Here is a 27,153-nt window from a genome sequence, read left to right as displayed (position 1 = left end):
TCCATCCTTTCCAACGAACTTGGGGTAGTGCATGTGTCTCCTACTTTTATTATCACAACAATCCTATGAGGTAGGCATAGCTAGCCGCTTGGGAGCCCAGGGCAGCGCAAATGCCCTGCACCTGGGGGCGGGGCAAGCTGGGGCAGAGCACACAGTGCAGAACCTCCACGGAGTCTGCAAGCCCCACGTTGCCGTTTCAGGCAGCGCGGAGCCTGCAGGTGCCCAAGCCACCGCGTCACTCCCCAGGAGAGACGTGTGGCTCGGGCACACTGCAGGCCAGGCCCCGTGGTCACCATCCTCAGTGATGACACTCAGGGTGGCCCCCACCCCCCTTCCTACACCACCAGGTAGGGGGAGGCTTAGAGAGAGGGGGCTAGGATTACTCAGCTTGAGTAGGAATTTTAATTCAGGACATCCCAGCCCTAGACCCCTTATTATTGTTAGTATCTGTCTGTCTCAAAAGACAATGGAGTGCACCTCCGGAGGTGAAGTCAAACCAATGCGTTAGAAGCATTGCAGTGACCTCCCCAGGGCACAAGCCCAGGCAGGGTGTTTGGAGGTTCTGGGCTGCCCAGACAACAAGACCCCCCTCCTGGTCTTGCTGATGTGGTCCAAAGGAAAGCAGAGCAATATGTTTGGCACCAGCTTGGTGTATAAGGTACCATCCAACCGGCTTAGGGACTCTACTTTGGATTTGTGTAGGGTTTACTCCTTAACCTTTTCTTCTCCCGAAGATATCCTGCAAGGCGTTAGAGGCTCAGAGTTTTCCTTCTCCTAGATGGGCTACCTCCCAGGTTGACGAGCCCCACCTGTCCCTCAACCCATTATGCCCCACTAAATAATAGTTTGACCCAAGGCTTTCTTAAGCTGGAACTCAGTTCTGGCACCTCTCAATGCAATTGCCATTATAAGAGAAGAAGGGAAGGTTTCATGGTGAGTTCCAGCACCTCTTTTCCTAGAAAAAATAGCTCTGGTATGACCTAGCCCAAACCAGCTTTCAATGACCCGTGTGGGAATAGTGATGATCTCTGCCCTTATGGCTGCCGCATCATGAATTCTTGCAAATCAGGGATGGAGCAACTGTGCTCCTCCAGATGTTTGTTGAACCAACTGCCATCAGCCCCAGCCAATATACCTGATAGTTGGGGGTGATGGGAGTTGTAGTCCAGCAACATCTATAGAGGCCTGGCAGGGGCTGATGGGAGTTGTAGTCCAAAGTTCCTGCAGGGGACCAGGTTGTCAAAGGCTGCCCAGGGGATGGGGGAGGTTTACTGTCCCTTCTACAAACGACACCTTCCCAACCTATTCGTTTACTTTCAAAAACTGAATGTTTCTTGTTGGCGGGAAAATCTTTATTGGACCTTCTTCCAATAAAGTCTAATATTTGCACACCGGTATAAAAAAGTGAAACACAAAATAGTCAAGCAGAGGAAACACAATAAAAAGTCAATAAAGCAATAAAATCAGCAGAGAAAGTGGAAGGAGAGATGATGAAAACCAACTGACAATGCTGCACGTCCTGAATAAATCAAAATGTTTTTATTTGGCACCAAAAAACCCCAACAAATTTGGCCCTAGGAGACTCGTGCAAAGGATTTTACAGCAACTGTAGTCCTAAGTTAGCAGTGAGCTGGGAATTTCTCCAATTTCTTTTCAGCCATTCTCCAACTGGGCCACATCCATGCTATACAATCAAAACACTATTATAACACTTTAAATGTAATGGATTCCCTCAAAGAATTTCGGGAGCTGTAGTTTGCTAAGAGTCTGCAGGATCAGACCAATGGTTCATCTTGTGCAACATCTTGTTCTCCAGGGGGCAGCCAGACGCCTGTGAGAAACCCACAAGCAGAGGTACAATTCCCAGAGGTACAATTCCCAGGGAAGAGGGATTGATTGTTAAGCTACTCTGGGAGATTGTAGCTCTGAGCAATCAGAGACATGGTCTGGAATATCCCCCCAAAGGCAAAACTCTCCCTATGGCTAAGCTGTTCGTAGTGACTTAGCAAACTCTGTTCTGGCTTAGGAACACAAGTTATAATTCACTGACAGACGTTTTCTTCATTTAGAATGAATGTACATACAAGACGGAGGGGTGGGTGGGTTCACAATGGCAAGCTTCATTCCCAACCATCCCCATATATTTTTCATTTATTTTATTTAGCAACAACAATATACCATTTGGGATGCGGGTGGTGCTATGGGTTAAACCACAGAGCCTAGGACTTGCCATTCAGAAGGTCGGCGGTTCAAATCCCTGTGACGGGGTGAGCTCCCGTTGTTTGGTCCTTGCTCCTGCCAACCTAGCAGTTCGAAAGCTCGTCAAAGTGCAAGTAGATAAATAGGTACCACTCCAGCGGGAAGGTAAATGGTGTTTCCGTGCACTGCTCTGGTTTGCCAGAAGTGGCTTAGTCATGCTGGCCACATGACCTGGAAGCTGTACGCTGGCTCCCTCAGCCGATAAAGCGAAATGAGCGCCGCAACCCCAGAGTCGTCCACGACTGGACCTAATGGTCAGGGGTCCCTTTACCTTTACTTTTATATACCACTTAATCAAAGAGTTTCTCTGAGTGGCATACAAAAAATGGTGTAAAATGTTCATTCAAAATTAATAAAATCAGACTGATATGTTATTGCATTCAGGACTTTGGCTTGGCCAGTAGAAAAATAGAAATAAAATTATTTGTTACTGTTTGTTCCTGGGATAGATTTAGGGTGGTAACATATAAAGCTTGCCAAAGCTTGTGACCGCTTTATTTGAAGGATTTTCTTACCATATATATTTGCCCCTCAACCACTTTCAACTGCAAAACTGGCACTTTTACAAGTGTGATATAATATTCTGTGAGAAATACATATTTTAGTGTGGCAGCACAAGCTCTCTGGAACTCCCTGCTTATTGATATTAGGCAGGCAACTTCTCTGGATTATTTTTGACGCCTGCAAAAAAAAAGGTGGTTTTTTTTAGGCAAGACTACCTAGACACATAGGGCTCATCCACACTTCATTTTGTGCCCCTTTTCTAGGCAGACATTCATGGCTGCCAGATCTGTATCCAAGTGGTTTTGTTTTGGATTATTTTGGTCCTGGTGCTTTCCCTAAGGGGAGCGGGGGACAACATGTTTTGCTATTGAATCAGAGCAGTGGCAATCAGATTTCCCACAGATTGCTGTTTGCTCCAATTCAGCGGTAAAATGCAGGTTTTCTCTGAGTGCCTCTGTGCACTGTGTAAATGCAAGGCTCTGGCACTGATTTTCCTTTTCATTTCTGCTAAGGCGATTGGAAGGCTCACTGAAGGATGAAAAGAAGAAGAAATTTGTGACTGGACAATGGTTCCATGAGGTGAAGGCACAGCGCTTCCAGGAGGCATTAGAAGGCTCAGAACTACTCCGAGCATCAATTAAAAAGAAAAAGGGTAACTTTGACCGTAAGTACACAGTAGTAAGCCAGAGGCATGGTTCAGATGATCCTCTAAACCAGTGTTTCCCAAACTTCAGCTGGTTTTGGACTGCAATTCCCATCATCCTTAGCTAAGCAGGACCACTGGTCAGGGATGATGGGAATTGTAGTCCAAAAACAGCAGGAGTCCCCCATTTTGGGAAACCCTGCTCTAAAACATTGTTTGGATGGCAGAAAGACACCACAGCTCATGTCCTTTCTCCTCCCTTCTCACATGTGTCTTACAGAAACCACCTTCATAATTTCTAATTCTAATTCCTGTTGTTGGAGCACTAACCATTGTTTGTCATCATAGCAATCTGTGGTTAGAAAGCATGCTAGGTATGTTACCTGTAAGTCACCTTGGGTCATTTTGAGAAAAGTGACTAAGAATGTAATAATGGTGACAATACTACTTTTATTATTATTACTATTATTATTATCAACATTATTATTTCTCTATTTATTATTATGGCCAAAGAACCTCAAAACAACATACAAGAAGGTTTAAAACTCAAAGTGATGTTTTGGGCACCTGAAGTTTGCTTCATTTGCAGCTCTAGAAACCCAAACACTTGGATAATGGTTTTGGGGTTTTGCTGGCCCCAAAAGTAGGAAAGAGGATGATGTATGTTGGGTTCCTTTAAACAAGATGGAAACAGTTATTCCCGCTTCTGCTCTCTCACCTATACCTCCCAGCTAAAATCCACATGCATTAACTTTCATTCTCATATTCTGGCTGTGCTTTAGCACATGGAATATTTTTTGGAGTTTAGTCATTTGTATTTTCCAGTGGTGTAGTGGAGGCAGACCTTTCCCAGAATACAGGTAATGACATTATCTACCTCAATGTCAGGGTAATTGACAGGCTCTCCTTGCTCTAGCACAAGGGTCAGCAACCTTTTGGCTGGTCCACCGTCCCTCAGACCATATGGTGGGCCGGACTATATTTTGGAAAAAATAAATAAAAATGAACGAATTCCTATGCCCCACAAATAACCCAGAGATGCATTTTAAATAAAAGGACACATTCTACTTATGTAAAAACACGCTGATTCCCAGACTGTCCGCGGGCTGGATTGAGAAGGCGATTGGGCTGCATCCAACCCCCGGGCCTTAGGTTGCCTACCCCTGCTCTAGCAAGTGAAAAAGGAGATAACAAGGCTTTCATTTTTGTTTGCATCAGGTTGGCTTATGGAAAGTCAGAGTGAGGAAAGCAATCAAGTAGTAGCTGAATACTTCAAGTTTTCTCTTGCTTTTGCATGACTCTGCTTTCGCATGAGCAGGGTCAACGGCAACACTTTTTTTGCTAGATGATTTGCATTTCTAAATAAAAGCGAAAGGTGGCATTTCAGCTGGCTCAACATCTTTGATTAAAACTCAATGTGTTTTGCAAGTTGTGCAGTCAGAAGTAAGCCCCAATGACTTCAGTGACTTTTATTTCCAGGAAACTAAGCATAAAACTGCAGTCATGGTGATCCTAATGAATAGGGTATTCTACTTTGCCCTTAAACACTTTTGGGTGTGTGTAGGGATCAACACAGAACACATGGGCAACATTCAAGGTGCTGGTTATGAAGCCCTATACAGCATGCAACCAGGATACCTGACAGATTGTCTCTCGCCTTGTATTGCCAGTTGATCACTGCATTCTACAGGCGAGGGCCTCCTGCTGATACCGTCTTATCAGGAGGCCCATTACACAAAGTGTGGAAACTGGGCCTTTAGTGTGGTGACACCTACCCTTTGGAGTTGCCTCTCCTTAAATATTAGACAGGTGCCATCTCTCTTGTCCTTTTGGAACCTAATGAAGACCATCCTCTTTCAACAAGCCTTTTAAGTTGAGGTCTTTCCCATTCTGCATCTGTATGGGAAGTGTGCTTTTAAGATGTTTTTAGCGTTTCTCTCTGGTTGTTTGCTGCCATGGACCCCTTTGGGAGGAAGGGTGGGATATAAAATAGGCAGAGGGCCTTCTTGGTAGTGGTGCCCCTCCCTGTGGAACACCCTTCCATCAGATGTCAAGGAGATAAGTAACTATATAACCTTTAGAAGATATCTGAAGGCAGCCTTGTATAGGGAAGTTTCAAAATGTTTATTTTTTTATTATGTTTTTTATATGTTGGAAGCCGCCCAGAGTGGTTGGGGCAAGGCAGTCAGATAGGCAGGGTACAAGTGTTGTTGTTGTTGTTGTTGTTGTTGTTGTTGTTGTTGTTACTACCACTACTACTATTATACTGTTGCCTACATTTTTGGACTCCCTCTGGGATCATAGCTCTAGGGGCCATTAAAATGCACTTCAAAATTTACCACAAGTTGTGTTGTTTAGTCGTTTAGTCGTGTCCGACTCTTCGTGACCCCATGGACCAGAGAACGCCAGGCACCTCTGTCCTCCACTGCCTCCCGCAGTTTGCTCAAACTCATGCTGGTAACCTCGAAAACACTATCCAACCATCTCGTCCTCTGCCGTCCCCTTCTCCTTGTGCCCTCCATCTTTCCCAACATCAGGGTCTTCTCCAGGGAGTCTTCTCTTCTCATGAGGTGGCCAAAGTACTGGAGCCTCAGCTTCACAATCTGTCCTTCCAGTGAGCACTCAGGGTTGATTTCCTTCAGTATGGAGAGGTTTGATCTTCTTGCAGTCCATGGGACTCTCAAGAGTCTCCTCCAGCACCATAATTCAAAAGCATCAATTCTTCGGCGATCAGCCTTCTTTATGGTCCAGCTCTCACTTCCATACATCACTACTGGGAAAACCATAGCTTTAACTATACGAACCTTTGTTGGCAAGGTGATGTCTCTACTTCTCAAGATGCTGTCTAGGCCTGTCATTGCCCTTCTCCCAAGAAGCAGGCGTCTTTTAATTTCGTGGCTGCTGTCACCATCTGCAGTGATCATTGAGCCCAAGAAAGTAAAATCTCTCACTACCTCCATTTCTTCCCCTTCTATTTGCCAGGAGGTGATGGGACCAGTGGCCATGATCTTCGTTTTTTTGATGTTGAGCTTCAGACCATATTTTGCGCTCTCCTCTTTCACCCTCATTAAAAGGTTCTTTAATTCCTCCTCACTTTCTGCCATCAAGGTTGTGTCATCTGCATATCTGAGGTTGTTGATATTTCTTCCGGCAATCTTAATTCCGGCTAGGGATTCATCCAGCCCAGCCTTTCGCATGATGAATTCTGCATATAAGTTAAATAAGCAGGGAGACAAAATACAGCCTTGTCGTACTCCTTTCCCAATTTTGAACCAATCAGTTGTTCCATATCCAGTTCTAACTGTAGCTTCTTGTCCCACATAGAGATTTCTCAGGAGACAGATGAGGTGATCTGGCACTCCCACAAGTATTGTCACCTTATTGGATCTAAATATAATCTGTTTTGGAAACCAGTGTAATAGAGAAGATGGATGATGATGATGATAGTTTTATTACAACATTTATATCCCACCTTTCCTTCAACGAACTCAAGATAGTTAGTATATGGTTCTCCCCAGTGGCATAGCATGGGGGGTGCAGGGGGCCCGGCCGCACCGGGCGCAACATCTGGGGGTTAGGGTTAGGGGGCGCAAATCCACAGGTTAGGGGGCGCAAATTACTTGCCTTGCCCCGGGTGCTGACAACCCACGCTACGCCACTGGTTCTCCCCTTTCTCATTTTATCTCCACAACAACCTTGTGAGATAGGCTAGGCCTAGATACAGTAACTGGCCTAGGAGAGCTTCCTGGCTGAGCAGGGATATGAACTCTGGACTCCCATTGCCCTAGTCCAGAGCTCTAACCACTGAACCAAACTGTCCCTACTTGTGAGAGCAAAACAAGTGCAAGTGAATGTTCTTCTAGAACACTGAAGGGGAACCATAATGTACTCTTCTGCGGCATTCTGGGGCCTTGCCTTTTTTCCAGGAAAAAAGAAAGAGGGGGGGGTTATTGCCTTGCACTTTGCTTGGAAATGCACAGCACTTTTTGAAATGGAACAAATCCGACCTGACGGAGCTTTTGTGAGGTAGATCATTAAATCTGGGCTTGAATCCAAATCCCGCCAGCCTGAATTTGGCACTTTGCTATCAGGGTGCACTGGTGGGTAATAACACTTTGGGATGATTCATATGATCACAGAGGCAGGCCAATTAAGCCTTGGCTGAAATATTACAGGGCTGCTGAGCAATGTTGCCCAGCCTCCAGACGAATTCATTTTCTTTCTTTCTAGTGAGGATGGAACACAGTAGAATCTGAAAAAGGTTAGGTGTTGATTCCAGGAATCCAGAGCCTTACTAAGTACTCTGGAGGGAGGTTTTCAGGGAGGATACTACTTTTTGCCCTGTTCTCCCATAGCATATTGTGCATTGTGGGAATCTTGTCTACACATGCATGTACTTCTATCTTCCCAGTGAGGAAATGTGTGTCATTTATACTCCCCCTTCCCTCCAAGAAACTCGAGGAGAAGGCCTGTAGGAGTATTTCCTTTTGCAGGTTCTGACTCACAGAACTTTTGCAGGTTCTGACTCCCTCTGAAGCCAGGGAGTTGTAGGCCTCTGCAGGAGAAATGCAGAGAGCAGAGACACCCCTTTTACATCGCCTTCATAGACCTGACAAAGGCCTATGACTCTGTCAGCTGAAAAAGACCATTCACACTGCTCAACAAGCTAGAGGGCCCACCTAAGCTCCACAAGAAGATTGTGTCCTTCCAGGAGAACATGCACAGCACCATCCATGATGACGTCCATTCATCCTCTGATGCCTTCCCTAGAAAGAGCAGTGTTAAAAAGGGCTATGTTCTCACCCCAATTCTCTTTGGCATATTCTTCTCCCTAGTGCTCTCCTATGCTTCAGCTCAATTGAAGATGGTATGTACTTTCATTCAAGGAGCAACAGGGCATGTTTCTGGGCCATGACAAAAGTGTGGCGGGTCCTTATCCTTATTCTTTGCAGATGTTTCAGCCTTGACAGTGCACTCCAAGGAAGCCCTGCAGAGACTCATCAGCTGTTTTGCCCAAGTCTGCAGGGAGTTCAGTTTTACCTTCTGTCTGACAAAGACCAACATCTTGGGTCAGGATACCACTAGCACACCAATCAGCATTGGTGACCACACACTTGATGAGGTGGTAGATGATTTTGTCTTCTGTGGGTTTCATCATAACCAGCAACCCCTCCATTGATGATGAGTAGGACTAGCGTATTGGCAAGGCAGTTATGGCTATGGGTTGCCTCTCCAAAAGGGCATGGGAGAATGTGATGTTAATACTAATATGAAGGTCTACCAGGCTTGTATGTTGAGCACCCTGCTTTATAGAAGTGAGTCATGGACAACTTATAACCATCCGAAGTGGTGCCTCAATGCCTTTCACATGTGCTGCATCAGGAGGATTTGAGGTATCCCATGGCAGGAGAGAGTTTCAAGAGATGTGCTCTCCAAAGCCCACAGTCCCATTATGTTCACACTCCTGTCAACCATGTCTACTCTGGCTTGGTCTTGTCGACAAAATAGAAGATGACAGGATCCCCAAAGACAGTACAGGGAACTGGCTGCTGGCACCAGGCCAAACTGGAAGACCAACTCTGCGTTACAAGATGTCTGCAAGTATGGCATGAAGGCTGGCAACATTAACCCCGCCGTATGGGAATCCCTTGCAGACAACCACAGTGCCTGGAGACAGACAGACAGGTTGTGCATCCATAGTGGTGACCAGAGGAGGAATGGCCATTGGAAGGAGCACAGAGAAAAGAAAGGTCATGGTGCATCTGGAGTAGTATAACCAGCCACCTTCATCTCCCCCAGCTGCAATAAAATATGTCTCTTCCGTATTAGTCTCTACAGCCACAGCAGGCACTGTGACTCCAGCGATTTGACTTTCCTCCTCCATTGTTTTCTGAGACAAGACAGATACTAACACTGGCAACAACCTGGTATCACAGTGATGCTAGGTACTTAAAAGATCCAGCCCCATAGCAGAAAGTTGCACATTTTACTTTTTACATAAAGATGCAAATTTAGACCGCTTCCTGGCTGGAGGTGGAGACAAATTCTGATTTTTGCTGTCAGGATTTACTTCAGAGCTATGGATTGACAACAGGATTTTCTGGATGTACACAGTAGGTGAATTGAGCCCTCCACCCTACCTGCAATCTGTTGTCAACTGCTGCTTGTGTACATATGCGCTTATATACAGAATAAAACTGAAATAAGTGTTGTCCAACATCTCACCTGACTTTTCTCACTCACTTTCACTCTCTCTCACATATATAGTTCATTTGAGGGGGCCAGTTTGCATGGCCCTGGATCCAGCATGGATTAAAATCTAATGGTTGAGTTTATTTTTGAACTCGTGGAACAAGTTCCTTTGCAAGATAATGGCCGTAGCTTACCAGCTAAGTACTGTCATTAGTCCCTTCATCTAAGCAATTACTGTTTGTCTGGGCAATTAAGCGCCATAATCACAGGCTAATGGGTGGGCTTCACACACACCTGGCTGGTATATTGAAGTTCAGGGGCCAGTGTGTGGGTGTTAGCTGAGCTAGAAGCAGGTGGAAGCCATAGAGACAGAACTGTGTTTGATTCATGTTTGATTCCAAGGCTGAAACTATGAGAGAAGCAAGGCCCTGCTGCAAGCCCCTCCATTGTAGGCTCAGTTTGTATGTATGTGTGTAAATAAACCATATATCCTAAAGATACCACAGTCTCCATTGACCCTCATTCCACGGAAACTTAACCCTGTGTAAATGCTTGGAACCCCTGGAATCTCTCACCTGTCAGAGATTGTGGTAGCAGGTAACAATCTCTCTCTCTCTCCCACTCCATCCAAGTATTGCACATACTTAAGGATATGTATGTATTTTGCAATACATTCTGGAAACAGTAATAGTGCATTAGTGATGAATATTCTGCTTTTGTTTGTTTTTTTATGCTTCCTCGGGGCAACCAGATTATTCCTGTTCAGAGAGGCCACAGCAAAACAAAAGTGGGACAAAAATAAACCCAACCATTTGTGTTATTAAAAGTTCTTTTTTAAAAAAATATCTTTTTATTGAATTCTTCACTGCACAAAAAAAGACATAAAACATTAGAAATAGAACATGACAACACACAAACGAAAGAAAGAAAACCAAAAGGAAAAGACCAAAAACTAACACACGTAACAATTAAACAGACGAATCTACTTTAAAACAATAATTGACTTCCCTCCATCTCAGATTGGGCTGTTCAGACCCCATATCTCTCTGCAGTTTATTTCACTAAATCTTTACGTCGCAGGTTTTATATTTCACCTACTGTGATTTTAATATTTCCTAAATTTGCTGTGTTATTAAAAGTTCTGAGAGTTGTTAGGAGATCCCTGTTCCCCTCAAAGAACTCCAATTCCCAGAGTGGTTTAATAATCAATTCCTTTTCCCAGGGACCTCTGGGAATTGTAGCACTGTTAGATGAATAGCAGCTTTGCCTAATATAGTGCATTTTACCCTAGAACATGCATTTCTGCACACATTATCTTGCTGGTGAACTGCATTGCAAAACTCAGAGAACTACAAATTTAGAAGGAAAGTGCAAATCAGGTAAGTTTGCCTTAAGATGCTAAGTGAATCACATTTCTCACCCATCCTTACAAACAGAAACACATCTCTGAATTTTGCAATCCAGTTCGCTAAACACAAATGTGGGCAGAACATCATAATTATGAAAAGGTATGCATCAAAATGAATATATGTGAAAACAACATACAAAAAGTGCACTATACTAGAGAAAATTTCTTGTATGTTAGGAGAAAGGAATGTAGAAATGTGTGTGACCTTTAGAAACAGATGCAGAAATGAGGCAAACCAAAACTGCTAATCCCTGACCTCAACATGTGGGTAGGTTGATGTGGGAATAGGTATTCATTCATTCCTTCAGGTACTCAGGTCCCAACCATGTTGTGCTCAGAAATGGACAGTTAGGCTGCATGAAAAGTTTCATTCAGATATTAAGTGTACTTAAAAGAAGTCATCCTGAACTTGTGCATGTTTAAATAGCTCAGCAGATAGGAATGTTGCTCTTTTCGAGGTCAATAGCATTTTCTTTTTCACATCACTGATAATAACCCAAAGGTCACTTGAAGAGACTGTCAAACTAAACTGCAGCAAACATTGCATTTGAATCCCCAGCCCTTCTCTTTGCCCAGTAGTACTATGGCATTTCATTTTTTTAACAAAACTTAACAGTTTTCATAGTAATTATAGACTTCTAGATTGTAAGACTAGAGTCTTAATTCATGAAACACTCTAAGCCTTTTTGAGTGCACGGCTCCCTTTACCAACTACATTCTTTCTGCGGCACCCCTGTGGGGATCAGGAGCCCAGTGATGTCACCCCTTGCCTGCAGAGCTGGCAGCCTCTCACCCATTTTTGAAACCCTCCTTTGTGAAGTGTTTCCTCAGCCTCTTCTCCTCTCCCCTCTCCTTGGGAGTCCTTCAGACAGCTGCTGCTGCCGCCCCTGATCTCTGAGCTGCCTTGCCCTGCCACAAAGAGAGATGTTTCCTCACATTACCTTGCAGGGCCTGGGACTTGTCTGTCCATTCCCAACAGCAAGGGCTGGCAGACTAGCTGGCTGGGCTCCCTCTCCTGCTTGCTTGCTTGCTTGCTTGCTTGCTTGCTTGCTTTGAGGCCGATTCAACTCCTGGCAACCAGCACCCCTTGGCCTGCACAGAGGCACCATTCGCCTGGGGAGCTTGTAGCCAGGGCTGCTGCAACAAACAGCTGTGCAAGCTGTTTGGGAGGCAGAGACGCAAGAGGGCATTAGAGGAGGAAGGGAAGGGAAGAGGAATGGAGGCCAGTGTTGCCCGTGGCACCCCTGACCATCATTCAAGGCACCCCAGGCTACCATGGCACACTGGTTGAAAACCACTGCTCTAAGCCAAACCTAGGTTTAATGAGACTGTGGGCAAGCATGCAGGCTTCCAGAGTGGATATTGCAGCCACTTTACTCCTTCTCCATTCTTTTTGTTCCTATATGAATGTAGCCAAAGTTTAACTTAGCGTGATATCTAAACAAGGACCCATGGTTAAGCTCTCTCCTCACTAACTATGAGCTTGGATTTGCTCTGCCCAGGTATAAAAATAGTAGATTGAAATAAATAACCCTCTCTTGGAGCTCGCATAGCCTTGCTAAGCTTGGGAGCATGGCCGCAGGGCTGGCTCAAGGCATTTGGCTGCAGAAGGTGCCCAGCAGGTTGTTCAGTCTTACGTCATCACTGGCAATGGGGCAGGGTCTTCCACCCTGCGTGAGGAGAGCAGGCTAGTTTAGGAACCACATGGCACACCAGCCATGTGTCCTCTTACTATTTCACCACTGTTCCCTACATACTTTTAGAATTTGAAGTTGACAGAGCATAGCAAAAATAATAAATGCAACTTGGATTACTTGGATTGATGCATCTCCAAAGTTCTACTGTTCATCAGGTCTTTGTTTCAACTGGATACTAAAATTGTTAAAGCGGTTATAGTTTTTGAAGAGCTGGACCTTTAACACAACAAAGAACTAAGCAAGTTAAACTGGTTGGGCAACAGTGAGCCAGAGTGTCACTTGCCATTTCATTCTAGCTGTCTTCCTTCTATGACACTATTTCCTATGGCAAGTTTAGTATACTGAAAGCACCTTCTTTAAACAAGCAAAATAACTCGTGGAAATGCTTTTAGATACAAAACTTACCATAAAAGGAAAATCCTTCTCATCTCCAACCTGATATGCATTAAAGTTTTCTCAATGTGTTGCTGATCCAGTGAATTGTGGGTGTTTTAGTTCTGTAATGATCCCAGGGAGGAAAGTTACAGTAAAGGACAAATATTGTGCAATGCAAGATCAGTGGCACCTTTTTGATTGGTATGGTGTAACCCAGTCTAGACGCATTGAGTATTTACACAGGGGTGGGCTGACTTCAGTGTTTATGATTAGTTTTTATGATGGTTCATTGCTATTATTATTAGAACCACTAGCAACCTGCCCATTGTGTCTTGGAAAAGATGCAGAATAAGTACTGGTAATAAACAATATTATTATAAGCATAATAAATACACTGGTACCTCGAGTTACAAATGCCTCAGGTTATGAACACTTCAGGTTACAAACTCCACTGTCCTGGAAGAGTTACCTCGAGTTGAGAACTTTGCCCCAGGATGAGACCAGAAATCTTGTGCCAGCGGTGCAGCGGCAGCAAGAGGCCCCATTAGCAAAAGCACGCCTCCAGTTAAGAACAGTTTCAGGTTAAGAACGGACCTCCTGGACAAATTAAGTTCATAACCAGAGGTACCACTGTTATAGCAATAAATCAAGTGTGCATTTTTGAACCTCTTAACTGGTAAGACATGGCTCAGGGGTTGGCAAGGTTTACCTCGCCTGGGCCGGTTGACTCCAGCGGAGATCCCTCTGTGGGCCAGATTGTGCATGCTTGTGAGTGCATGCGCCTGTGATTTCCAGTGTCTGTGTTTGCACAGACGCAATTTCTGGCATCCGCATCTGTGCAGACGCGATTTCTGGCGCCGCGGAAGCGAGTCCCCCTGCCACGCTGCGCCGGTTTAGCGCAGCGCGCGGGGACTCGCCGAGCGGGCAGCTCGGTTTGGGTCTGGTTCGTGGGCCAGTTAAACGACCCCCGTGGGCCGCTTGTGGAATGGATTGCCGACCCCTGACATAGCTGAACTGAGTAAAGCACTCTTGCCAAAGAACATAGCAATTGCACCAATGCATTTAATTCAAGGTGTGCATCTTAGTGTTTAATGCCCTAAACAACTCCAGCCCCAAATGCCTTAAAGACCCCCTCCTTCATTCCATATATCCTCTCAGGTGCTAAGATCGGTAGAGGAGGCCTTCTTGGTTGTTCCTCCATCCTCAGAAACTCAGAAGGTGGTGACCCAGGAAAGAGCATTCTCTGTGGGTGCCCCTAAGCTGTGGAAATCCCTTCTGACAGAGCTGCATTTGGTACCTTCATTTCACAGCTTTCGACCATGCTTCTTCTCACTGGCTCTGCTTTGAACCCCAAGTGTTTCTGCCAGGCTGAAATGTGTCCTTGAATTCTAATAATGCCTTTTGCTTGGTTGGGTGGAGGATAGAAAGTGTGTGTGTGTGTGTGTGTGTGTGTGTGTGTACTTCAACTGTAAAATTTACATGGATTGCTCTGCTCACTCTGGCCCCACCCACCACTAGCATGTGGCCCTCAGAAGGTTGCCCAGAGTGGAATGCGGCCCTCAGATTGAACAGTGTTTCCCACCCCTTTTCTACACACACTCTTCTCCATCCTTCTTCCAGGTAGACAAGAGTCCTAGGACCAGTTCCAGACAGGCAAAAACACTCAAGGAGGGCGTGCAGCAGGGTGGTTGAGGGGTGTGGCTGGGGAGGACAGGGTGTGTCCTGGGGAGAGTCCTGAGGGTCAGATGGAAAGCTTGGAGGTCCACATTTGGCTGAAGTTTCCCTACCCCTGGTCTACTGCCAAACATCAAGTTGGCACCTACCTGGGTAGTTTCGATGCCTCCATGCTCTCTTAAATATTTGTGTGAGCTGCATTGTTTTCCTTTCATCCGGTAGGTACAACACAAGTCCCAACTCATTGCTTCTTCCTGTGCCAGAGCAAACAAAGGGGGGGGGGTCCTCCTTTTATTAGCTCTCTTCGCCTCCTCCTGTATTTGCCAAGATCAGAAGACTTTGACTCAAAACAGGAAGTAGCTCCCTTAAAATCCTGGAGTGGATTAATTTCATTGACAGCTCTCTGCCACGTCCTGATTAGCTTTCAAGCTGGGTTTGTTAGCTTGCCACCCTGGGGAAAAGGGTGGTCTGTGTCTCTGGTTATGGCTAAACCCTGTAAGGCAGTTTTCACAAAGCTGATCTGCAAGGGCCATATGCTACCCACTCCCCAGTTGATATCTGTTCCCCCAACCACTGCTTCCTTGAACAAATAACTCCCCTGCTCCCCCAACATCAGCACATTCCTCCAGTCCTTTCAGCCATTGCTGTTCTTTTAAGCCTGAGCCATAGCTGGAACTAGGAGCTGTGTGCTTGGAGTTGGGTCAGAACCAGTGGGAGGGGGCAGAATCTATCACTACTCAGTACAGAGGAACTAAGCCAGGCTCAAAAACAAATAAAGTTCTACTCAGGAAGACCACAGTTGCTCAAGCAAGGTTCCAGCCGAGACAGGAAGTCTTATATAGTTTTCCCTGTCTAGAAGGTCCCAGTGGCCAGCCCAGGTGGGTAGGGCCAGTGCAGAGCCTAGAATACTTCACTATGCAGGAAGTTCCTCCAAACTTCAATACAGTGGTACCTCAGGTTACATCCGCTTCAGGTTACAGACTCCGCTAACCCAGAAATAGTACCTCGGGTTAAGAACTTTGCTTCAGGATGAAAACAGAAATCGCGCGGCGGCGGCACAGCAGCAGCAGGAGGCCCCATTAGCTAAAGTGGTGCTTCAGGTTAAGAACAGTTTCAGGTTAAGAACAGACCTCCAGAACGAATTAAGTACTTAACCAGAGGTACCACTGTATGGGGCAGTTGCTCACAGAATCCCAGTTCTAGCTCCAGAATCCTGGGAACTAGTTTGTTAAGGGTGCTGGGAATTGTAGCTCTGGGGATAAACGACAGCTCCCATGATTCTTGGGGGGAAGCCATGTGCCTTAGCTTGGCATTAATCATACAGAAAACACTTTCTTATGTAAAATACTACAGCCATCAACATTAAAAAATAATTGATTTAATCTCACTGACTCCTTTCTAACAGGTGAGAATAATGAACATATCCCAGAGAGTCCGAAAGACAGGAAATCGTTCTTACCACCAGAAGCAACAGTTTTGCCTTCCGCTGTCTCAGAAGAAGAAAGGTAATATTAACAAAAGAGAACTACACACATGGAACTCATTGTCAACGAAAAACGTGACAGTCAAGGAATTGGTGTTATATTACTTGTTGAGATTCTTATTCATACAGTTCCATCTGTATATGCGGCACTTCACTGACCATCAAAAGAGAGGTATTTGCCCCAAGCACCTGCAATTTAAATATAGATGGGGAGGGAAGGAAGAAGACAACACAGAAAGTCTAAAGCAACAAGGGGTGTATGCTAGTCCAGTGGTTCCCAAACTCCCACACACACACACACACACACACACATACCCCAACCACTTGAAAATTGTTGAGGGTCTTGGTGGACCACTTAATGGGGTTGGTGTTTTTTTTTTGCCTGCTGCAGCAATTGTGATGTGATGTGCTATATGTTGAATCATTTCAAAGTGTATATTATTATTATTATTACTACTACTAGTGCTACTATTACTATTACTATTAATTTAATTTAATTTAATTTGTTTATCACCCTTCATCCAAAGACCCCAGGGCAGTTCACAACAGAAAAACACTAAATGAGAATACAAAATACGTAATAAAACAAAAACAAACCAATAACCCCCCTCCCACAAGCACATTTAAATTTATTTCTTATATATTGTATTTTAATTTGAATTCCATAGGATTCAAATGGGTAGGTTTTGTTCACATACATACACACTGCAGACTCCACAAACGAAGCAGTGGCCCATGGACCACAATTTGGGAACCCCTTTGCTAGCCCATGAAATTACACATACTTAGAAAAAGGAGACAATTGGCACCACATTGGTCTGAGAAGGTCCGAAATGGATCTGGCATCAGTGAGAACACACAAAGAAGGCTTGCAGTTAAGGCCTTTCCCATAGGTCTCCACCAGAGGGTTGAAGCATTGAAGTTCAGAGGCCAGCACTTCAAGACCCCACAGTTGCCTGGCCTGGCAAGTCTGTTGTCATCTTGTATGGACAGCAGGAAAAGCTATTATGTATTAAATACATTAGGACCATCCTCTTTAACTGAACTGCCAGTGCCTATTGATAGCAAGTAAGGTATATTTAAAGCCCGGTGCTGTGGGTTAAACCACAGAGCCTAGGACTTGCCGATCAGAAGGTCGGTGGTTCGAATCCTCATGACGGGGTGAGCCCCCATTGCTCGGTCCCTGCTCCTGTCAACCTAGCAGTTCAAAAGCACATCATAGTGCAAGTAGATAAATAGGTACCGCTCCGGCGGGAAGCTAAACGGCGTTTCCGTGTGCTGCTCTGGTTCACCAGAAGTGGCTTAGTCATGCTGGCCACATGATCCGGAAGCTGTACACCGGCTACCTTGGCCAATAAAGCAAGATGAGCGCCGCAACCCCAGAGTTGGTCACGACTGGACCTAATGGTCAGGGGTCCCTTTACCTTTACTTTATCCCTCTTCTCCAATACGTGTCTGGTTATGTACTTATCAAATCAAGATTATTTCCTAATATAATTCTGAGAAAGTTCTGGGAATTTTTTTTTTACTTCTTTTTTGTTTTAAAAAGGGAGAAGGAAAACTAATTGACAATTTCACCATTATTGTTCAGCTACTAGTTAGACGAAGTATAACACCAATCATGAGGCGCTGTGGGTTAAACCACAGACCCTAGGACTTGCCGATCAGAAGGTTGGCGGTTCGAATCCCCGCAATGGGGTGAGCTCCCATTGCTTGGTCCCTGCTCCTGCCAACCTAGCAGTTCGAAAGCACGTCAAAGTAGATAAATAGGTACCACTCTGGCAGGAAGGTAAACGTTGTTTCCATGCGCTGCGCTGGTTTGGTCATGCTGGCCACATGACCCTGAAGCTGTACACCAGCTCCCTTGGCCAATAAATCGAGATGAGCGCCGCAACCCCAGAGTCGGCCACGACTGGACCTAATGGTCAGGGGGACCTTTACCTATGTTACTGGGCTCCCCAATGGGGAGCACATGGGCACCACCATGTCCTCAGATACCCTACTTTGAGCCTACCAGGGCACCCTGTGCTACCCATTCATTTATTTTTAAATGAAGGCTTTTGTGTTTGGTTGATGAGGATGGTCCGTTTTGGGGTGAGGGCATGCCAGCCCTTTTTGGGGGAGGATGTAGTTTTGTCTGTTGTGTTTTTGGTGGGGGTTCCTCAGCATCATTGGTGTTTCTTCTGTGAAGGGAGTATCTTGCACGTGTCCACAACAATTTCTCTGATTTCCAAATGTGCCCCTAGGCCCAGGAAGGGTGGATATCCTTGCTCTATCATATAAAGCTTTGCAATCAAGCACTATAGAAAACCTCCTCCTCCTAGCTTTGTTTTTGAAAGTCTTGCCATTTTTCCTGGCTATTCACAGTGAAATCGCCTCCTTAATTCATGCTCTGAACTTAAGTTTGAACCCGGCAGACTGTGAGGTCCTGTTTGCAGGCTTCCCAACGGTTGGATACTGTGGGAACAGGATGCTGAACAGATGAGGCTTTGTCCTGATCCAGCCACAAGGCTCATGGTTTACTGTTCTGTTCAGAAGACATCTATCCATTGAAGACTTGGGGGGGTGGTCACAGCTACTTTCAGCTATTTAAAAACTAAAAATAAACCATGCAAGGAATTTTCTGTTGATTGCTTCCCCATTTTGTCAATTGCAAATACAACAATTCCAACCAAATGTTAATCATTAAACAGGCACTAGCACCTGAGATGCCAAAACAGTTGGATGCCATTTGCCAAACTGTTTATTTAAGGCTGTAACTGCTTCCCTTTTGCAAATTGGGCTTTTTTGCCAGTTAGTGCAGGGTGAAGCATTTTGTAATCCAATCAGCTGATGGAGAAACATTGGGGGCCAGTCCTAATTTGACTATCTCTGGCCTCAAACAACTAGTCCAGACTGTTCCCTGCTAAGGAAGCAACTCCTTCACATCTACTGCTCCCAAGATCCAAAACATTCAAAGAAGGCAGACTGGAAGCAGAGTAAGGAACTATTTCACCAATGGCACTTAAAGTACTTATGAGCTATTGGTGTCTCTCTCTGTTTGTAAGACAGAAATGCAGTTTATAATGTGCTTGAATGCAAGTTTTTAAAGTGATGAACAAACATGAGGAAAAGTTCATTATAAGCTCACACTATTTTTGTGCTGCCTGTTACTTGCAGCATTGTAACTAGTACCAGAAGCATTATCTTCTGAATGAGGCCTGCCTGGCACCAACACTGACATATTTTTGGTGCCACAATAAAAACCTTCCTTTTCATGCAGGTGTTGGATGAAATTTGATCCTGCTGGGACAAGCTTTGTTTTAGTACCTCTCCATATTGCTGATTGGTTGTCCCCCACCAGCAAAAGCTGGTGTTTTTATGTTTTGTGTATTTTATTTTATTTTTGTTCAAATTTTGATGCTTCTTGTTTCTAACAAAGGGGCATAGCTTTGCTTATAGAAGGTCTCAGGTTCAACCCTTGACAGCTCTAGGTAGAACTGGGAACCTGTCTGAAACCCTGGAGAGCTGCGGCCAGTCAGTGTAGACAATACTGATGTACCAGGGAACTGCCTCAGTATAAGACACCTTCCTAGCTTGGCGAGATGCTGCTTCATCACTGTAGACAGTATTGAGCCAGATGGACCAATAGTCTAACTCGGTGATGCACTACATGTGACAGACCTTGTGATAGACCCCATGTTGACACACAACACACCCACTCAACCATGTACAGTAACAGCACCCACCATCTGCATTGAACAACATTGTTTGTATCTTGGCCTGTGACACCTCATATTATTATATGATTTAGAACCTCCTCTATACTTCTGACTGTAAATTGTTTTTACTGATTTCAATGTTGTCCATGTCAGAATATCATCACTCAACTCCCATTGGAGAATTCGTAGGGCTGCATCACAATCCTGGATTTGCATGAAGTCAGGCAGGGGGAGGGGAGCAAAAGAGAAGGCAGGTTTTAGACAACAGTGGAGGTTTGAATAAAGGAAACTGAGCAGTGGGGAAAGTGGTGATTTTTAAACAATGGCAGAGGTGTGAGTAGAGTGTGGGGGGGGGGGAAGAGTGGCAGTTTAAGACAAGGTTTGACTACCGTGAGAAGTGAGCCAGGAAAGGCTCTGCTGTATTAGCCTCAAATATCCCATAGCACCTTCACACAAAAACTATTTTGCTCTTGGTACTGTGAATTGCCTTCAACATGAAGTTCCAGATCCATTGTTGTAATTTAGAAGAGATACTTTAATAATGAGCAGACCCCCATCTTTGTACAACACCCATCAACTGAAGTTAACCTTCTGTAATGGAACAAGCTGGCAGGATTCTGTTCACTTTCAAGACACATTGGCATGCTGTATATCAGCATGGGGTGGTTGGGTGCAAAGGTGGCTGCAAATAGGAGAGTCCAGAGGGGATTGCAAAAAAAAGAGGGAGGCGGAAGCATGAAAGAGGGAACATCAAAGGGTCTGGAGAAGAGGAAGGGATGGTAGCTTCATAACTGGGGAGAGGGTGAAAAAGGGTTCTTAGTAGTTGTAGTCTGTGGGAGGAGGTAGATGCATGAAGTTACCGCAAGGGTGGTTTACATGCAAAAAAAAAGGGTTGCACAAAAGGAAAGGGAGGCAGAGACATGAGCGTCAAGGCAAAAATGGGTGCAAAGTGAGGTTGCAGAATAGAAGAGAGAAGTGGCTTCAGAAATGTGGTTGGGAAGGTGAAAAGTGAGGTTAGTAGTTGTATGGGGTGGGAAGGGGAAGCTCTAGGGAGGGTAACAGCAGGGTAACAGTCCCTAGTATTTTCAAACTGTTGTAACCAATACATGATCCAATGAGATTATCCAATACATCACCATCATCTCAGGATTTGTGTCTTCGTAATAAAATGTTGTTCTTTCTCTGCAGGTCATGTGAAGCTTCTTTGGATTCAGCAGAAGGACACAGATCCAAACCAAAGCCAAGGCTAAGGTTGTCTACTCTTCCATCCTCTGCAGAGAAGGTAGTGTGTCCAATGGAAGTGGAATTGGCATTAATTGGCAGCTGTAGATCTAGAACAAACAAACGAAAGTCCTCTTTAACATAGGCGAGGGATGGGGAACCTTGTTGAACCTGCCGCAGCTCCCATCATTCCTGGCCATTGACCATACTTGATAGGGCTGGTGTTAGTTCAGCAACACTTAGAGGGCCAAAGGTTCCCCATACCTGGCATAAAGTATACAGAACATATGGAATCTGCTGTCACAAGGTGTGGTGATGGCCAATGGCTTAGATGGGGAGGCGGTACACAGGGAGTACTCAGGGCGGTACACAGGGAGGGCAAGTGTTATTTTCTGGTCCCAAGGTGGAGCTTCCAAAGCACAGTTGGGCAAGGCAGAAAAGAGAGAGATTTTCCTGGGCGATGTATATAACACTTGATTGGAAAAAAGCCCCTGCAAGTAGTTTACATGTCAGGCTCCCCCCAAAACACAACAACTGCACCCAGATAGAATGTGTATGTGTGCACAGGCAGCAGAACTGTAGGAAGAGAGGGAGAGTCTCATGAGTGAGCTCACATCCACTTTGTCTTTAAAAGCTTGGTGGGTGGGGTATGTCAACCATTGGGACATCTTTGTAGGCTCTGTTTCATTATGAATCTCTTCCCTTGGAATCATGACTTCTGCTGCTGAGCCTGTACCACTTTTCACCTGAATAAATATCTCTGTCATCTGAGGGCAGTAATTCCACCAGACTGCCTCAGTGGGATAGCTGGGATTTGGAGCTCATTTCATCAGCTTTGTTGGAGGCCCAGCTCCACCAGGCATCTCCTGCCCCTGAACTGTGCCAACTGGTTACTACAAGAACAACTGTTTAGAAATTGGGGCCTGAGCGTAGCTATCAACATTTCCCTTTTTTTAAGGGAAATTCCCTTATTCCGAATAGGATTCCTCACAAGAAAAGGGAAAAGTTGACAGCTGTGGGCCTGAGTTGTGAATTTGATTTTCATCTTCCCTCCCTGTCCCTTTTCCCTTGTGTGTCGTGGTTCTTTTTTTAAGGTTGTAAGCCTATGGGTAGGGGCTGACTGTCTTGTCTAGATCGTATGCAAGCTGCTCTGAGAGCCTTTTTTGGCTGGAGAGCAGGGTACAGATTCTCTTAGTAAATAAATAAGTTGTATTTTCCTCTTCAGAGATCAAGCCTAGAAGATATCTCTCCAGCAGACAGTGGCGTTGGTATAAGTCCTTTCTTGGTTACAAGAAGCAACTCACAAGGATATGGAAAAGGTATAGTGCCTGGCTAGCTCTGGTCCATGGGGTCACGAAGAGTCAGACACAACTAAACGACTAAACAACAACAACATGCTTCATTTCTTGAAGTTAAGCATTGGGAGCTTCTATTCAGGGAGGCACATTTACAGGGGAGAATCAGCAGGTGAAGGAAGGGTAAAACATTCCCCTCCTACCCAGTAATTCTTCCTAATCCATATTCCATCCCTGCATTGCCATCTGAGATCAGGTGGTAGGTGAGCGTAGCAGCTTACCTGGATGGGGCCACTGCAAGGTCAGGCTCCTGTGAGTTGAACCAGCAGAAGCACTAAATTGGTGGGGGTGGCCCCACCGATGCACCCATACAGTCCCAACTTCACCTCTGCTCCAGCCCCACCCAGGTCAGCAGCAGCAGCAAATGCTGGTCTCAGCTCCACCATACCGTACACACTTCCACTGGAATTGGGAATCCCAGGTTTGCTTTGCAATGTGTAGGTGCACCCTGCGGCTGGGGCAGAATGCACTGCTTTCTCCAGAGCCGAGAGAACCATAGGAGAGCACAGAATGAGGACATTCACATAGCCCAGTTGGATGGTATGCACTTCCTGATAACAGTCAGTTGCCCATAATAAATTATAGGGTACTGTATTTGCTGAGTAGGCTTTCCCCAACCTGATGCCCTCCAGATGTTTTGATCTTCAGCCACCATCATTTGTGAGCATTGGAAATGATGCTTGGGGTTCATGGGAGTTGTATTGCAAAACCTCTGGAGGAAACCAGACTGGAAAACACTAGTTCAGAACACCTTGTAATTGCAAAGCAGTTGGGTGTAGTTCTGTCAATGATGCTCTGAACAGGGCCGTGGGGTTCTATTTTTGTTGCAGGTCATGAAATACCCTCAACAAATACCAGAAAGCTTTCTGAAAAGGATCTTGATGATTTTTCTTACTCAACTGGCGGGGATGTTGCAGATGCTCCTTCAGAAAGCCACACATTCTCACCAGTTCCACAGGAAGAATTTAGCCCTTCCAGCAAAATACCCATGAAGAGGATGTCCAACAAAGGATCGTTCCAACCTAGCACAGTTTTAGCTAATGGAGCTGAGAATCCCGAGTTTGGTCTAGCAAAGAGAGAATCACCAAAGAGCTCAAAATTACCCACTCTAGATTGGGAAAATGGCCGTTCTGTCAAACAAGGAGCCAATTATACAATCTCCTCTAGCAACAATAAAGATGAGGAGATTGGTCTGGATCGGGAACACTTTAAGAACCTGAAGAACTTTTGGGAGAAGGGTGGGGAGCCCCTCTTGACTAATGATGTATCTGAAATCTCAGCAGAAAAGGCCAGCACCACAGAGGCCAATGGAAGGCCATCAAGACTGAACCGATCTCTCTCAGCCCAGTCTAATAACAGCCAAAATGGTGACGACAAGTTCACTTCTAATATACACCCCAAAGCCAGAATCCCCTACAGGAAGCCAGTTGCCTTGTCTTCCAGTGAAGATGAGCCCACGTACATAGCTCCTCCTAGGAAAGGATCGGGATCTGCAATCCCCCGGTCCACGTATGGCAGAAGCAAAGGGGCAATGACCAACAGAAATAGCCTAAGTGATGGGAATGGGAAGCAGTCTCCAGTGGAGGAGGAGAAGAAGGTACCACGTTGCACAAGGAGATCAAAGTTGCCGATTCGAGTGCCATCAGTCAAAATAGACGCACCGGCTAAAGAGCGGACTGGCATCATTTTTGAGCCAGAGACCCCTGCTGATGAGTTTATTATGGCTGATGAAAGCAAACGTAAGACTGATTCTTTAGCAGGTAGGGTTCAGATATTGATAGAGGCTGTATCTTCAGAGGATGTTGATAAAGTTGGTAGCTTTGTGGAAATAAGTTCTGACTTGGGCTCTCAAGACAACATGGAAATGGAAAAGAAGCAGCTTAAAGATGGGCCTAGTAGCCTTGCAGAGGACCCACTACAAAACGAGGATGTAGATGAAAGAGGAGTCGCTCAGGAAGTGGATTCTTCCATGCTTTCAGGTACTGATGCTTTGCTAGTTATACATAGTTTTGTGCTGGTCAATACAAAAAACACAAAAATGTGAGGTTGTACCCAGATAGGTTAGAGTAGATTCATTAAAGTTAATGAGCCTAAGTTAGTCTTTTCCATTAATTCCATTGGGTCTACTCTGAGTAAGACTAACATGAGCTGCAACCCTGTACCAACATGTACATACCACATTGCCAATCAAACATAGAAAATATTAAGTAAAATATTGTCATCTGTTTAAAAACATCTAGGATAGTAAGCTACCATCATATACATCTTAAACAACAATTAATCTACAATTTGGTGCCTTATCTCAGCTTACCGATAAACAGCCATTTTTATTTATGGAAATACAACCGCCATAATTATTCCTCCAGTACAGTTACCCCTTCTCTAGGCTTGTCTTCTCCAGGGGCTAAGGAGCCTGTGCCTCTTCAGATGTTGTTGGACTCCAACTCTCACCAGGCCAGCTGGCATGACCAGTGATCAGAGACAATTATCTACTATGAGGACTGACCCTGACAGTGAATGAGAGAACCTGAGCTCTATGAGTGTTCCATCAGTGGATGGTCCAGGAAGATCAGAGTTGTAGTCTAACAACATCTGGAGAGCCACAGGTTCTCCACCCTTAGTCTGCTTAGCCATGGAGTAAAAAACTGGAATCAATATTACAAAGAGCTCATCTTCACTTGCAAGCTGGCTGCAACTGACCTGGGTGGCCAGCAGTGCATTAATACAAACTAACCCAGTGTCTGGGAGAGCTGCTGGAGCAGAACAATGTAAGCCAGAAGGCCCAGCTGTGTACACAAGCTCCAGGACCACAAGCCGAAATCTCTAGATCAAATAAACAAAGAATAGGAGGGGGAAGCTTAGGGTAAGGTGGAAGCCACCCTGTTCAAACCTTGGTTACAATAATGCCAATGTCTTACATTGTTTAATACACACCTGCTTGTTTTCCAATTTATTCAAGAGGGAAATGAACATCATTCTCCGGCTGCCAAGAATTTAATATGTGCCAATGGCTATAGCCTTACGAAGAGCTTGGTGAACATTTATACTACCACAGAAAGTAAGTAGTAGCTTGCTTCAATCCAATGGTCTGGCTTTTTCTAACAAAGCAAGCTGGCAAAAGTTACCATATTTTTCGCTCCACAGGGCGCACCGGACTATAGGGCGCACCTAGTTTTTAGGGGGGGGGAATAAAGACAAAAAATGTATTCCCCCCCCTGCCCCAAAGAGCAAAGAAGCTAAGACAACGAGCGGGATCCATCCCTCTGGCTGTCTTGACTTCCTCTTTAGCCATGAACAACCTCTCCAGCCAGGAGAGGCTGCGCGCAGCTTTGGATCCCGCTCGCTGTCTTGGCTTCTTTTTTGGGTGGGGGAAGCCGGAGCGTCCCCCGACCCCAGCCCCCAGAAGAGGTCCAGGAGCGGCAGCAAGGTTGCGCGCAGCCTTGCCACCGTTCCTGGAGCTTGCGGGGCTGAGGGCGTGCTCCAAAGGCTTGCGGATAGCTGCCTGAAGCCCGGGGAGCGCAGCGGGAGTTGGTGCTGCACTCCCCGGGCTTCAGGCTTCAGGCTGCTATCCGCAAGCCTTCAGAGCGCGGGGGGAACTCCCACCACGCTCCTAAGGCTTGCGGATAGCTGCCTGAAGCCTGGAGAGCGAGAGGGGTTGGTGCTCACCGACCCCCTTGCTCTCCAGGCTTCAGTGAAAGCAACGCGAAGCCTCCAGAGCATGGAGGGAGCGCTTCCTCTGCGCTTTGGAGGCTTCCCGTTGCTATCGCTGAAGTCAAGGAAGCATTCGCTCCATAGGATGCACACACATTTCCCCTTCATTTTTGGAAAAAGTGCGTCCTATAGAGCGAAAAATACGGTATAACACATGGAGCTGAACCTATCAGTCATACATAGCAGGCTTGACAAATCTCCTGGTTTTGCTGCCAGCTGGAGAATAAGGAAACAGAACAGGGTGGAGGAGCCCAACCATCTGGAAGGCCTTTCAAGACATTTGCAGACCACCTGCCTTCAGGTGTTCAAAAGGAATATGCTCTTAGAGTGGAGTGGGGGCTGTGCATGTTAGCCCTACTCCTTCCCTGCCCCCCAACATTGCTGTTCCTGCTGGAGGAAGTTGTTTGTTTTGCTAAGCCAAAGCTAACATTATTAATTACGTAATTAATTTCAGTGGAAGGGGAACATCAAACACAGTGCAGAAAATAACATAATTATTAATGTAACAATTGTGAAGTTAAAAAAAAAGCTATATCAAATATCGGTCATACTCACCTGATCTCAAATGAACATGTGCATTGCAATGATTCCTGCACCGGTTTCCAACAGAATTCTGTATCACCCAGCTGAGAGTGGCTTGGCTTAAACAGCCCTAGTCTGTTGGAAAATTGTAAGTCCATTTGGCTGAACACACCTAAAGGATTCTTCAAGAATAGAGTGTGGGGAACCAGTTGTTTTTTTTTAATTGTATTAAATTTGTGGCTGATCTGGTAAAATGTGGGAAATCAATTAAAAATGATTTGGCAAGGGGGGAAAAGGATTCCTGAAGATTTGGAATCCTTTTGTATGAGCTCCCACACCAGTACAGTGGTACCTCAGGTTACATACGCTTCAGGTTACAGACTCCGCTAACCCAGAAATATTACCTCG

At 45.3% G+C, this 27,153-nt stretch overlaps 1 protein-coding gene across 3 annotated transcripts in view; it reads left to right on the top strand.

Annotated features, from left to right (window-relative positions):
- LOC310836611 (synaptotagmin-like protein 2) overlaps nt 1-27,153 on the top strand; it is a 57,600-nt gene that overhangs the window by 14,699 nt on the left and 15,748 nt on the right. Inside the window, exons 3-8 of one of the 3 annotated variants that reach the window (XM_083722122.1) lie at nt 3,276-3,427; nt 16,158-16,257; nt 21,125-21,218; nt 22,383-22,476; nt 23,343-24,491; nt 25,472-25,570. In XM_083722122.1, the coding sequence (XP_083578248.1) occupies nt 3,276-3,427; nt 16,158-16,257; nt 21,125-21,218; nt 22,383-22,476; nt 23,343-24,491; nt 25,472-25,570 (1,688 nt within the window). The other 2 variants (XM_083722123.1, XM_083722124.1) reach the window with 2 other exon arrangements.

The sequence above is a fragment of the Podarcis gaigeae genome, assembly GCF_964106915.1.
Source record: "Podarcis gaigeae genome assembly, chromosome: Z".
NCBI classification, from domain to species: Eukaryota; Metazoa; Chordata; class Lepidosauria; order Squamata; family Lacertidae; genus Podarcis; species Podarcis gaigeae.
The sequence above is the reverse complement of the archived record's forward strand: the minus strand, read 5'-3'. Positions and strand labels throughout refer to the sequence as shown.